The sequence below is a fragment of the Cydia fagiglandana genome, chromosome 13, assembly GCF_963556715.1.
Source record: "Cydia fagiglandana chromosome 13, ilCydFagi1.1, whole genome shotgun sequence".
NCBI lineage: Eukaryota > Metazoa > Arthropoda > Insecta > Lepidoptera > Tortricidae > Cydia > Cydia fagiglandana.
Window position 1 is genome coordinate 9,389,568 of NC_085944.1, and position 12,491 is coordinate 9,402,058.

The 12,491-nt window shown below is 38.0% G+C and overlaps 3 protein-coding genes across 4 annotated transcripts in view; 1 reads left to right on the plus strand and 2 right to left on the minus strand.

Moving 5' to 3' along the window:
* LOC134670190 (coiled-coil-helix-coiled-coil-helix domain-containing protein 10, mitochondrial-like) overlaps positions 1–9,321 on the minus strand; it is a 29,714-nt gene extending 20,393 nt beyond the window's left edge. Inside the window, exons 1-2 of the mRNA XM_063527887.1 lie at positions 9,166–9,321; positions 5,522–5,657 (exon numbers count right to left, since the gene is read on the minus strand). Coding sequence (XP_063383957.1) covers positions 5,522–5,657; positions 9,166–9,197 — 168 coding nt within the window. The 5' untranslated portion in view covers positions 9,198–9,321. The remainder of the gene's footprint in view (positions 1–5,521; positions 5,658–9,165) is intronic.
* LOC134670188 (coiled-coil-helix-coiled-coil-helix domain-containing protein 2) lies at positions 6,586–8,250 on the minus strand. Its single transcript, XM_063527886.1, has 3 exons — positions 8,083–8,250; positions 7,849–7,999; positions 6,586–7,202 (listed from the first exon to the last, which is right to left on the minus strand). The coding sequence occupies exons 1-3, from the start codon at positions 8,130–8,132 to the stop codon at positions 6,960–6,962; spliced, it is 444 nt and encodes a 147-aa protein (XP_063383956.1). The 5' UTR covers positions 8,133–8,250; the 3' UTR covers positions 6,586–6,959.
* Positions 9,322–9,471: 150 nt separating the features above from the next.
* LOC134670209 (transducin beta-like protein 2) overlaps positions 9,472–12,491 on the plus strand; it is an 82,628-nt gene continuing 79,608 nt past the window's right edge. Inside the window, exon 1 of one of the 2 annotated variants that reach the window (XM_063527926.1) lies at positions 9,472–9,804. In XM_063527926.1, the coding sequence (XP_063383996.1) occupies positions 9,657–9,804 (148 nt within the window). In that variant the 5' untranslated portion in view covers positions 9,472–9,656. The remainder of the gene's footprint in view (positions 9,805–12,491) is intronic. The other variant, XM_063527925.1, reaches the window with a different exon arrangement.

Here is a 12,491-nt window from a genome sequence, read left to right on the forward strand (position 1 = left end):
CCTAACCTACCTACCTATTGATTAAGTGAGACGTCCGTGAAAACATTACACTTTGGGGAAAAAAGCGTAGGTAGGTAATTAGGTTAGGTTCGTTAGGTAACTTCAGATGCCCGAAGGGCAAACCGCCCAGAAATAGGAGCCCCGCTTGCGGGGCTCCGTCTATTTAAGTTGTGAAGGAAATGTTTTGGAAAAGAAACACATGTAGTGCGGTGGAACCATGGTAGAAATAAATTAAATTGCAAACATTGTCAAACTCCGGTTACGTAGGCGACCGAAAGAACTGGTCACTCTACAATGTACGATGCGGCTAAACGTGGGCCGCCTTATTGAAGAACGTATCGCAGTGACAATCCGGCTAATCGTCGAACCGCCGCATTTCAAAACGCCCCTGTTTTTGAAAACGGCTAGCCGTAATGTAATACGGCGGATTATACGATCTGACTACGACATATCCACCTATTTCATGGAATGTTTTTGGGGATAGTAATGGGTAAAAAAGTACTATATTTAAGAAAAAAAAATTAAAAGCATTCTGAAAGTAGGGTTTTCAGGACGTCCGTTAAAACGGACATTGCCACGAACCTTATAGATTGCTTGCTCTCAAGGTTGTCCTAAAAAACGGACAATGCCGTTATACAGTTTCACAAAATAAAAAATATTAAAGAATTACAGGGCAAGAAAATTTATAATTATTTCAATAACACACTAGTGAATGTTTGGAAAAATGTTTAATTATATTATTAAGAAGAAAAAAGTAATGAGAAACATAATAATACTATATTTACTTCTAGTGTTTATATGTAAAACGACCCACGTACAGATATAATAAACAAAAAATATACATTATAAAGCTACGTATACAGGCAAAATAGGCTCATAAAGATAGTTACACATTACAATGATTGTAAGTAACATTACTTTACTTAAATGACCACACCATTTATCACTACGGTCTCATAGTTCTATGTTTTGCTTGTTTTCTTATTACCCGGAGTATCTGGAACCTAAGCTGGTGGTAAAGAAGAGCTGTAGTTTCTGTAAAAATTTAGATATTTTTCAGTCTCAATGGCCTCTGGCAACATTCTGGTAATATATGGCTCCTCCTTGGCGAGAACCAGAGTCTTATCCATGTCATGCTCCCAGACCGCAGACTTTAGTTGGCGGTGTTTGACATCAGCTATAATAATATGTTCTTGTACCCGAGTAGAAATGCTTTGCTTCGTCTGCCCGACATATGAAAGACTAGATTCTATTCCAGACCAGAGAAATTAGCTATTTACTCTCCTGAAATTTGTAGAGATTACATTTTACAGGCCTACATCTAGGTAGCATCTTCATCATCAACTTGAAATAGGTTCTAACCGTATAGTTCGTTTTTTTTAGCATTAGAAAGAACTTCGCAGAAGTAAGCTTGTGGTTCCAAATCCGGCACTTTTAGCGGTAATAATTTGAAGTAAATTATATGTATTGACAGTGCTACATTAGATAATTCAATAATTATTAACAATAAAAGAGCCTGATAAAAACTGTACGCTTACTTCTGTGGAGTTCTTTCTAATGCTAAAAAAAACGAACTATAGGACATTTCAAGAAGTGCCAATAATTTGGATACTGAAGCGAGTTATGCGTTTAATGGCGAGGAATTAAGTTTTGTGGATAGAGTACTAGAGCCAGGTCGTGTTTAGGTCATCGGGTCGAATATTATGAACAACTTTTTTCCCACAATGACTACGTTAGACTTCGAAATTACATTTAAATACAGATAGTGCCATTCACAATGAGGCGCACTAAACTTTAATAGCATGACAATAAGAATAGAAGCACGCGTGTTCGTAAATGAACATATAATTGTCCATCATATTTGACATCCTCGTAGAAAGTGACCTGGCTGAAAAAGAGTCAGATTGGGGCAAGGCAAATGTACAATCTGTCTCTAGTAAAATTTCGTCATCGTCGTTTTTTTGCTATCTCACTCTTCTGAATCAGATGGTGGAACCAACTGAAACTAAAATATAAATAAATGTATACATATACTTATGTATAACATAACCCCAATGCAACAATAGCCTATAAAATGACGATAAATGAAAAAAAAGAATAAACCCTAAGTATGGCAATGTCCGTTTTCTGTCACAATCTTGTCTCCGCACAAGTCGGCACTGTCCGTTTTTTAGGACGTGCTAAATGGTACCAGTTACCAGTGCTATCGACAATGTCACAAAAATGGGACAAGATATATTTCGCAATTTTTGACTTAGAATTAATCTATGATTTAATGAGCTTTATATATAATAACAATGTTTAACTCATCTAGTAATAATATCAACACAAAGAAAACAATTTGGCTATTAACTTTATATTTTATGACCCCAGGAACACACACCGTCGCAAATTCAGCGAATTTCAAATTTCAACTGCCGCCTGCGCATAAACCGAATTTTGTCTGATATTTTCTTAAACTAGGAAAAAAAGTACAATTCTCGCACTTTCTTTAACGTACTTTCTTTTCTAGCCTGCACTTAGTGTTTAAACTTGGCGCCACATTTAGTACCTGTACTAAAAATGTGACAGAAACGTTTTAAGGGTTAAAGACTTACAAATTAAGTTATATTTACGATTCTTGTACAGCACAAGTTACAAGTCTACCCACAGATGATTTTTTATTATGTATAAATTACAGGAAGTTCTGTTATTGGCTATGCTATAAGTTCTCATGTTTTTTGTATATTATTTAATGTAAACGCTGTTGAACTTCTCAATAAATATAAATAAATAAAAATACACAAGATAACCTCACATATATTAAGTGATTATCTTATTGTTATTTCTTCGACTCGCAAAGGCGTTATGTGTCCTTCAAACCATTTGATCTTATACATTTCATCTCTTAATGTCCAGCCACAATGTGTTGCATCAAATTTGATGCAAGTGGATTCTGCCGCACACTGCCACATTGAATTTATGAAAGCCGCCCGTAACAAGCCATACGTCAACAGGGTTATTTTAGCTATTATAATCCGTTTGTTTCATTCTATTTTTCGATGTGGTAAATTGTAACTCTCACGTGGTACCACAAAATTGGTCGGAGACAGGAACCTGCCAACACAGGATTTGGCCGACCATTTTTTTTTTACTGTCCTCAAAGGCAGCTATCGTACCGTACAAGTTTCATACGATTTTTCGATATAAATTTTTTGATGTTTTTTTCATAAATTTGGTCGGACTGCAAAAACTGCCAGGTTAAGGTAAGGCCGACCAAGACATACGTCAACAGGCTTATTTTAGCTATTATAATCCGTTTGTTTCATTCTATTTTTCGATGAGGTAAATTGTAGCTCTCACGTGGTACCACAAAATTGGTCGGACAGAGGAACCTGCCAACACAGGATTTGGCCGACCATTTTTTTTTACTGTCCTCAAAGGCAGCTATCGTACCATACAAGTTTCATACGATTTTTCGATAAAAAAATTTTGATGATTTTTTTATAAATCTGGTCGGACTGCAAAAACTGCCAGGTTAAGGTGAGGCCGACCAAGACATACGTCAACAGGCTTATTTAAGCTATTATAATCCGTTTGTTTCATTCTATTTTTCGATGAGGTAAATTGTAGCTCTCACGTGGTACCACAAAATTGGTCGGTCACAGAAACCTGCAAACACAGGATTTGGCCGACCATTTTTTTTTTACTGTCCTCAAAGGCAGCTATCGTACCATACAAGTTTCATACGATTTTTCGATAAAAAAATTTTGATGATTTTTTCATAAATTTGGTCGGACTGCAAAAACTGCCAGGTTAAGGTGAGGCCGACCAAGACATACGTCAACAGGCTTATTTTAGCTATTATAATCCGTTTGTTTCATTCTATTTTTCGATGAGGTAAATTGTAGCTCTCACGTGGTACCACAAAATTGGTCGGACACAGGAACCTGCAAACACAGGATTTGGCCGACCATTTTTTTTTACTGTCCTCAAAGGCAGCTATCGTACCATACAAGTTTCATACGATTTATCGATAAAAAATTTTTAATGATTTTTTTATAAATCTGGTCGGTCTGCAAAAACTGCCAGGTTAAGGTGAGGCCGACCAAGACATACGTCAACAGGCTTATTTAAGCTATTATAATCCGTTTGTTTCATTCTATTTTTCGATGAGGTAAATTGTAGCTCTCACGTGGTACCACAAAATTGGTCGGACACAGGAACCTGCAAACACAGGATTTGGCCGACCATTTTTTTATTACTGTCCTCAAAGGCAGCTATCGTACCATACAAGTTTCACACGATTTTTCGATAAAAAATTTTTGATGATTTTTTTATAAATTTGGCCGGACTGCAAAATCTGCCAGGTTAAGGTGAGGCCGACCAAGACATACGTCAACAGGCTTATTTAAGCTATTATAATCCGTTTGTTTCATTCTATTTTTCGATAAGGTAAATTGTAGCTCTCACGTGGTACCACAAAATTGGTCGGACACAGGAACCTGCAAACACAGGATTTGGCCGACCATTTTTTTTTACTGTCCTCAAAGGCAGCTATCGTACCATACAAGTTTCATACGATTTATCGATAAAAATTTTTTGATGATTTTTTTATAAATCTGGTCGGACTGCAAAAACTGCCAGGTTAAGGTGAGGCCGACCAAGACATACGTCAACAGGCTTATTTTAGCTATTATAATCCGTTTGTTTCATTCTATTTTTCGATGAGGTAAATTGTAGCTCTCACGTGACCCAATAAATCTGGTCGGACTGCAAAAACTGCCAGGCTAAGGTGAGGCCGACCACTTTTTTTTTACTGTCCTCAAGGTCAGGTATCCTACCATACAAGTTTCATTCTATTTTTCGATGAGGTTTTTTTTGATGAATTTTTGTCCAACGTTTTTGCCATTTGTACAAAATCTGCCAGGTTAAGCCTAGGCCGACCAAGTGCGTTGGAATCTACTAAATGTCAGGTACCTCTACAGGGTAGGTATATTCTATTTTTTGATGAGGTTTGTTTCATGCAGCCGGCTCCCGGACTATCCTACAATGCGATGTTTTCACTACGAATGGTGACGTGCATGGTTCCGACAACTATGGCATCAGCATTGAGTGGGCCACGTATTGATGGTCGTAATGGCAATTACCTCTTGATCTAGGAGTCAGTACTGTGCCCAGTGCCCATGGGGTGAATGATCCGCATTGCATGGATTGGTCCCGACAACAGCACCTCGTTGATACGTTGAATGGCGATTGAAGGCGCCTACCACCTACCAGTTCTGTTATGGTCCAGGAGTGCTATTTGCTATTTGACATGTATTACATACCTACCATTCATAAATACATAGCTTTTCGGTGAAGGAAAACATCGTGAGGGAACCTGCATAAGTATATCTGCGAAGAAATTCAAAGGTGTATGCGAAGTCCCCAGTCCGCGTTGGGCTATAGCGTGGGGACTATTAGCCCAAGCCCTCTCGCGCATGAGAGGAGGCCTGTGCCCAGCAATGGGACGTGTATATGGACTGAATTATTTAAATACCATTGTGGTCCCGACAGTAACGCCGCCCGCCACAGCAGCAGCATCGCGGAACACCGAGCGTTGCGGCTGGACGATGATCGGCGGAGCCCGTGACGGCACTTGCCTTTCGGCCCTGGAGTACGGTGTCCTCCTCGGGCTAATGTATTGAAACGTGAAGTGTAAGTTAGTTATAGCGCTAAGTGTAAGTAGGTATTTTATTGTTTGCGAACTTGTAAAACTTTAAAGTGTTTATTGGCACTACGTTGCGACCAAAGTAGGGGCATGGCACACTGAGTCCGATTTTATGCGCGTATTGCGACATCCCGCTCGCATGTTAGAGCGACGTGCGAATCGAACGCAGTGTGCCATGCCCCTAAAGTTTTTGGATTGATGGCTTGAAAAAGGTTCATTGGAAGCTGAAATTAACCCTTTAACCGCCAGAGTCTGATATATAAGACATTACATATCCAGCTCATTTCGCCACAGTCTGATAAATAAGACAAAGATCTGATTTGGTTTTTACAGCACATTTATAACTCCCGTAACTATGCCAACCTTACTCTGCGTGGTACAATTACTGTCGGTGGCGACACGAGCACGCTCGATCAAAAATTGCTGGCGGTTAAAAGGTTGTTTTCGGTTGTTCCAGTGTTAAAACCGCCTAGTATTTTTATCATAGCAATGTCTGGCATAGTGATAATGAACTAGCTTATTGCCCGCAGATCACTTAGATACCAAAGGTCAATTTTATATCACTTCTATAATCTAATCGCGTGCCTTCAATAAAAGAGACAAGTTGCAATTGCGTCAGCTGTCAATAACTTTGCTGCGCAAATATAATTGTAGTTTCAGACGAGTAATTACTGAATCTTCAATCATGTGACCATTTCAGAAACTACCTAGAAGTCCTAGAACTGGTTGATCCAGTTGATCCACCACATCGGGAGCACATCTTGTGTTGTTAGATCCCTTCCAATTCAGTTGATTCACCCTCTGATCACATTTTCCAAATGTAGGATCACCTTGAAAACAGATGTTACTTGGGTGATGAGGCAAACAGTACAATATTCCAGAAATAAAACAAGTTTTTGGTTTTTTATTTATTTATTGTATGTTATAGAATTTGTCTAAATTACGTAAATCAGATTTACAATTATTGTAAATAATAAAATCTACATCACAGGTCTTAAAATATAACAACAGAACAATAATTTGCTAACTAGAATGTTTGATTACATTTAACTGCTAAACAGAAATCAATTGATATTGAAAGTACTTGGCAGGTGCTTCATTTTACTATTGAAATTAAAAGTTCTTAGATAGAGGTAGCCTTTTAAATAGAACACTGAATGTGTACATTTTCTATATAGTTTTGTAAGGGATCTTCTAAAAAGGCAATATAGCATGATTTTGAACAAAAAATCCTAAAAAAAGAAATGGCACCTGTCAGTTTAGGTGTTTACAAATGGTTGTTAATTTTGCACTGGCGCAGAGCCTCGTTGAAGCCCTCACACAGCGTGAGATCGTGCTGCTGTTGGGCACACTCGATGAACTGTTTGATCTCCCAGGCGCACGGTCCGGTTGGCTGTTGTCCCTGGTTGTAGGCAGGGGATGCTGATGCCGGAGCGGCTTGTTGCGGTGCAGGCTCGCTGCTGCCACCTCCACTGAACATGCCAGTTAAAGCACTACCAGCCACGTGACCCTGGAACAAAGTTGTTATGGTTGACAATACCTATTTTTACAGAAATGGCTTGTAGAACAATGGCTTCTATTCAAAAACCTACAGATTTATCCATTCATTACTGGCCTATTCAATACTATTGCACTAACATCTTAATAATGTTGCATACAATTAAACTGTATTTTCATTTGTTAGCAAGTCAGATGTTACCAATAGAACTAGAGTCTGTGCAGTAAGAGAAGAGTCGTAGAATACTAGGGAAACCAATACATTATATGATTCTTCTCCTTCCGCACAGACTATCAAGTATAACAACTAAAGTAAGCACAATAATTAAAATGAAGACTTCAACATCCATTTACATTATTTATTATAGAAATAATCAAAAATACTTAATTTCAGTAAAGTAGATTTCAATTCTAATATCATGGTGAAAACAAAAACATTGTGCAAAACATGTTTACTTTTATCAGAGACAATGAGTGGTGTCATCACGTCACAACATGTGATCACTGATCAGATATTATTTGGCTTTCTGCCATACCAGAATTTCTAGAACAACTTCCTGTTGTAATAATTCATATCATTATGAAATTCATAAATTTAATAAGTCCATCTTAAATTGGCTTTAATTTCAAGGTTGACGTTGTTTACGTAACATACGTACCACAGCCGAGCCAACGGCGACTCCTCCAGCCGTGGCGGCCATTTGTCCGAAAAGGGAGGGCTGTTGGGGCGCAGCGGCCATAGGTGCAGGCGTAGAAACAGGCGCGGCAGCCGGAACTCGGCTCGGCGCAGGTGCTGGTGCTGGCGCAGCCCTAAAATAAACCACAGTTAGAGGTTATACTGCCATCGATATAATGCCCAGTCATATAAGACGCACATATTAAACATTTCTTACCTTCGCTGAGGGGCTGGCGGTGGGCTTGCTGATCGTCCGCGTCTAGGCATTGTTTTTATATATTTTTCAAAATAAATTTAACACAATTCTCTTTCGATTTCACAGAATCACTCGCGATCGCTTCGACGTATTCTGAATGAATGGTTCAATTTGGCAATTGGTATGTAAAATGTCATCTCTGTCTTTGACAGACGTCAACCGTTCAATGAATTCTAGAAAATTTGAGAATGGAACGAGTAGTATCGTCACTTTTTAACTTAAGAAAAAAAAACGAAATAAAATACTAAACTTGCCAATAATGCCAACATAATAGAACATTTTCTAACCATTCTGTCCGTTATGGCTCCTCTACACGATGGGCCAGCGCCTGCCACTCCAAGGGACGCATTTATGCGTTATGCCGGCTACATACGTAACGATAAATCGTTGCGATAAAACTGTACAGTCCGACTGTGCAGATAAATCGAACCGTGTGTATGACAAATCGTTACGATAATCGACGACGATTTGTCATACACACGGTTCGAGTTATCTGCACAGTCGGACTGCACAGTTTTATCGCAACGATTTATCGTTACGTATGTAGCCGGCATTAGAGGGAGCAAGTGATATTGCTATCTCATTCTACTTTTAAGCTCTCACTTATAACTGCGTCCTTAGCAGACGTAAGGTGGACCACCTTCTTTCTTAAGGCCCCAGTACACAATGGGCCACCGCCGGCCATTCCAAGGGACGCATTTATGCGTTAGAGGGAGCAAGTGATATTGCTATCTCATTCTACCGCATGGCTGCTTCCCTTGTAGTGGCCGGCAATGGCCCATTGTGTACTGGGGCCTTCACATTGCGTTTAATAGCCGTAACACACTACCGCACCGCACCGCGACCTTGGTGCGGTGTAGTAGTGAGTTATGGTTTAAATTTTATTTAGCTATAATATAAACCCGTGTATACAGTTATAGATCAGTTATAATTATAAACATAATCTAACACTAAGATAATTGATTTCACCAATTTCATCATGCACAAGTATTTTCGCGAGTTGATCTACTACTAAATACATTAAAAATTAAAGGAAAACGTTACCTGCCGCCACTGCGACTGCGACCAAATGGCATATTTTCCAGGGGTGGTTTAGTGAAATGTTATTGAAGGCCCATTTTATAAATTATTAACAGTATTTAGCACATTATTATTTATTTTCTGCAGTTTGACGTCTATTTTTTTTACCTTATAGCTTTATTGATTTTTACTTTATTTTTGGCCAGTTTTTTTATAATACTTTCATAGGATACTTTATAACAAACTTCATAATCGGATTAAACGTCAATGTCACGAGTCGTTGACATATTGACACTACGCCCGCATGCCGGCCGGTGTTCTATCTGTCTCTGTCTTCACCGTAGTAAAATGAATCGTTCGCGCGCTTTTAGCTCCGGTGCTCGTTCGCCTCACTTCAGTTCATTCAAGTACATAGAACAGTAAAGTAATTTAGTTTGTTGCCGCGTGACTGTGGCGGTCGTGTTTTCAAGACGTTTTGTGTAGTTTAATTATCTGTTGGAGATTTTTGAGTGAAAATGGTCGATATTCAAGCCGGTCAGAACTCTAATGTATTCCTCCTTGCGGGGATTACAGTCCTAGTTTGTGCGATAGCACACTTTATTTACAAGCTTCTTGGAAGGAAGAACGAGGAGGCTGTCGAACATGAATCGGAGAAAGATACAGGTTAGTTTTTCAATTGGAGGTAGATATTTTAATAGGGGAAATGTTTGGTAGGAATGGAACCTCGTGACTAGAGTTAAATTTGGCGTGGAATGGTCGTTCATCGCACACGTGATGGAGCGCCGCGTGCTTGCAGCTCTTCGCGAGTTTGTATCGTTGACCCGGCGAGCGGGCTCGGCGAGTCCGTGCCTAACTGTTAAATCTGCTTCAGAGACGGGTGCATTCTACAACCACGTTGCGTTACTTTGGCGCCCTCATTCACATTTTCGCGATTATGTTTTACCGCGCGATTAGGGTCACATTGATCTTACAGTTAACTTTGTCTGGTCAGTGGTGACTCACGGTTTTTTTTTCAAATGATTCGTACGTTCAGTTTGCAAAAGCTGATTTGAAAAGAAAGATTAGGTCCAATTTTTTGCTGAAACTAAAAGTTTGTACACACCTAATTTTAACTTATTTGGAATAAAAAAGTATATGCAATTATACCACAAATATTAAATTATCCTTGTAATAGACCATAAATGGGTTGTGGGGTATTCACCATAGTAATATAGGAAACAGGAAAATTATATTTAAACTGAACTCATGTTACCTAAGGCTGTTATCCTTATATATCTTAGATATTATAGATGAAACATACACAATTAATTTAAATAAGTATATTTTAACCTTTTAACTAGAGCCAGATAGTGAACAATTCCCACAATCAAAATAGGCCTGAACCTTACATAATTTTACACCCTCTTTTTGAATTTTTTTGATATTTTTTTTCTCTGTCAGGCGCAAGTGAGGTTTGAACTCACTTTTATTTGCCAAGAAAAGAGTACTACCATAAAAACAAAAACTTAACTGAACTGATTTTGTGACACAAGCACTTGATTTACATAAATTAATGATTAATGTTGTTATTGTTTGTTTTGTAAATATAATTTCATTTATATTAATAAATATTTATTAAATAGACTAGTATTATTTCGAACAATCTATCAGAATCAGTTGGTCTCTAAGATCTTAGATTGAAATAGATAGGTGATTAGTTTGAACTTCCTTAAACAACAGTGTTGCTGGTTCAGTAAATTATGTTCAGTTACTCTTAGATGTATGGTTGTTTACTTTTTTATTTGTTATTTTCTGATCATATTTCACACTGAGTAATATTTTTCACCCCTATGGGAGGCCAGCAGTGAACGTCCTCTGGCTGATATGATGATGATGATGAATATATTTCTCAAATTATTTATCAAGTTAACTTATGCATGCTAGCAAAATTAGTATTAGACTAAAAAATCCCAGTCAAAAGTTAGATTTTATCAAATTTGGAATTTCATATGCTAAATCCACCTATTAGTACATACCTGATGCATCATCATCCACACTGGTAACTGTACATCGGTGGGTCTTATTACAAAAGGCATAAGGTCTACCGATGTACACTTAAGAGTATTGTCTCTATAGTTCGTACCTATTGGTTCTTGTAGTAGGTAGTCCCATGTTAGTGAAGTTTTGTGTTAACAAATAAACATTAATCAATTTTTTTCATTTTCATTTTTTTCATATTCTATACATCCACACTCCCACACATACTCATACACTTTTGTTTTGTTATCTTTGGTAATATTCTAACTAGATACTCATGCAGTAAACAGTAAAGTGGCACATAATTGGAGATAATTACAAACTCTGCTTTAGGGGGTCAACATTCTCTTTAGGTCACTCACACTACTACGAGTAGTTAGTCATGTATGCCAATTGATAATAAAATATTTTTAGAAAAAAATACACAAAAAATGTTAATTTTAATAACATGGTAAAATGAAACGCAATTATGAATTTAAAAGTACAACAATAATATGACATTCATGCTCGAATTGTATGTCATTAAATTAATTCATCACAGAAACCAGTTCACCTGTGTAAATTTGATATGTTTAGAGCCAAACAGCTTAAACGACATTTGGAACTATGGTGGTTACGCCATTTGACCCCGAGCTGGTTATATGGTATGGTATGAGGGCATTGTGTCTTGAAATGAAACCTGGTTAAAGAGGTAAACACGTTACAAAGAGACACCGTGAAATTTATGATTCATCTACATGACAGCATGCATTATATACCTAAAGAATTTTAATCTGCCTAGGTACCTAAATCTATAATGAGTACCTAAACATTGCTGACAACAATTACGATATTGACATAGGTCATGTATATAGCAGTTATCCACAGAAAGATTATTTTCATTCATAAATTTACCTATTGTAGTTTGTAAAAATATTTTTACTCCTTAATATTTTTCATGGAATGTGATGACCGCCTTATAGTAGGTTTAGTAAGGAACACAAATGTATGGAACAGCATGCACTTTAGTCTCAGGCGATGCCGCTTGGCACGATCGTTCCTTAGGTCAACCAAAGTTGATCTGGCCCGGTAGCCGGGAGATCGTACCATGCAGACCCCCCAAAAAGGGGGGGGGGTGAAAGGGTCGGCTCCCCAGGTCCAGTCTTTGCTATATTTGATTGGTTGAGTAAGGACTCAACCTACTATTAGGAACGCTCATCTCAGGTGCCGCCGACTCACGTCATCTTAAGATTATAAATACAAGAGTGTAAAACTCTACTTGTTTACTCAACAGTTCCAAGGCTCCTATAGAATTCCAATAATCTATTTGTCTTACTCATGCTTCGTGATTTCTT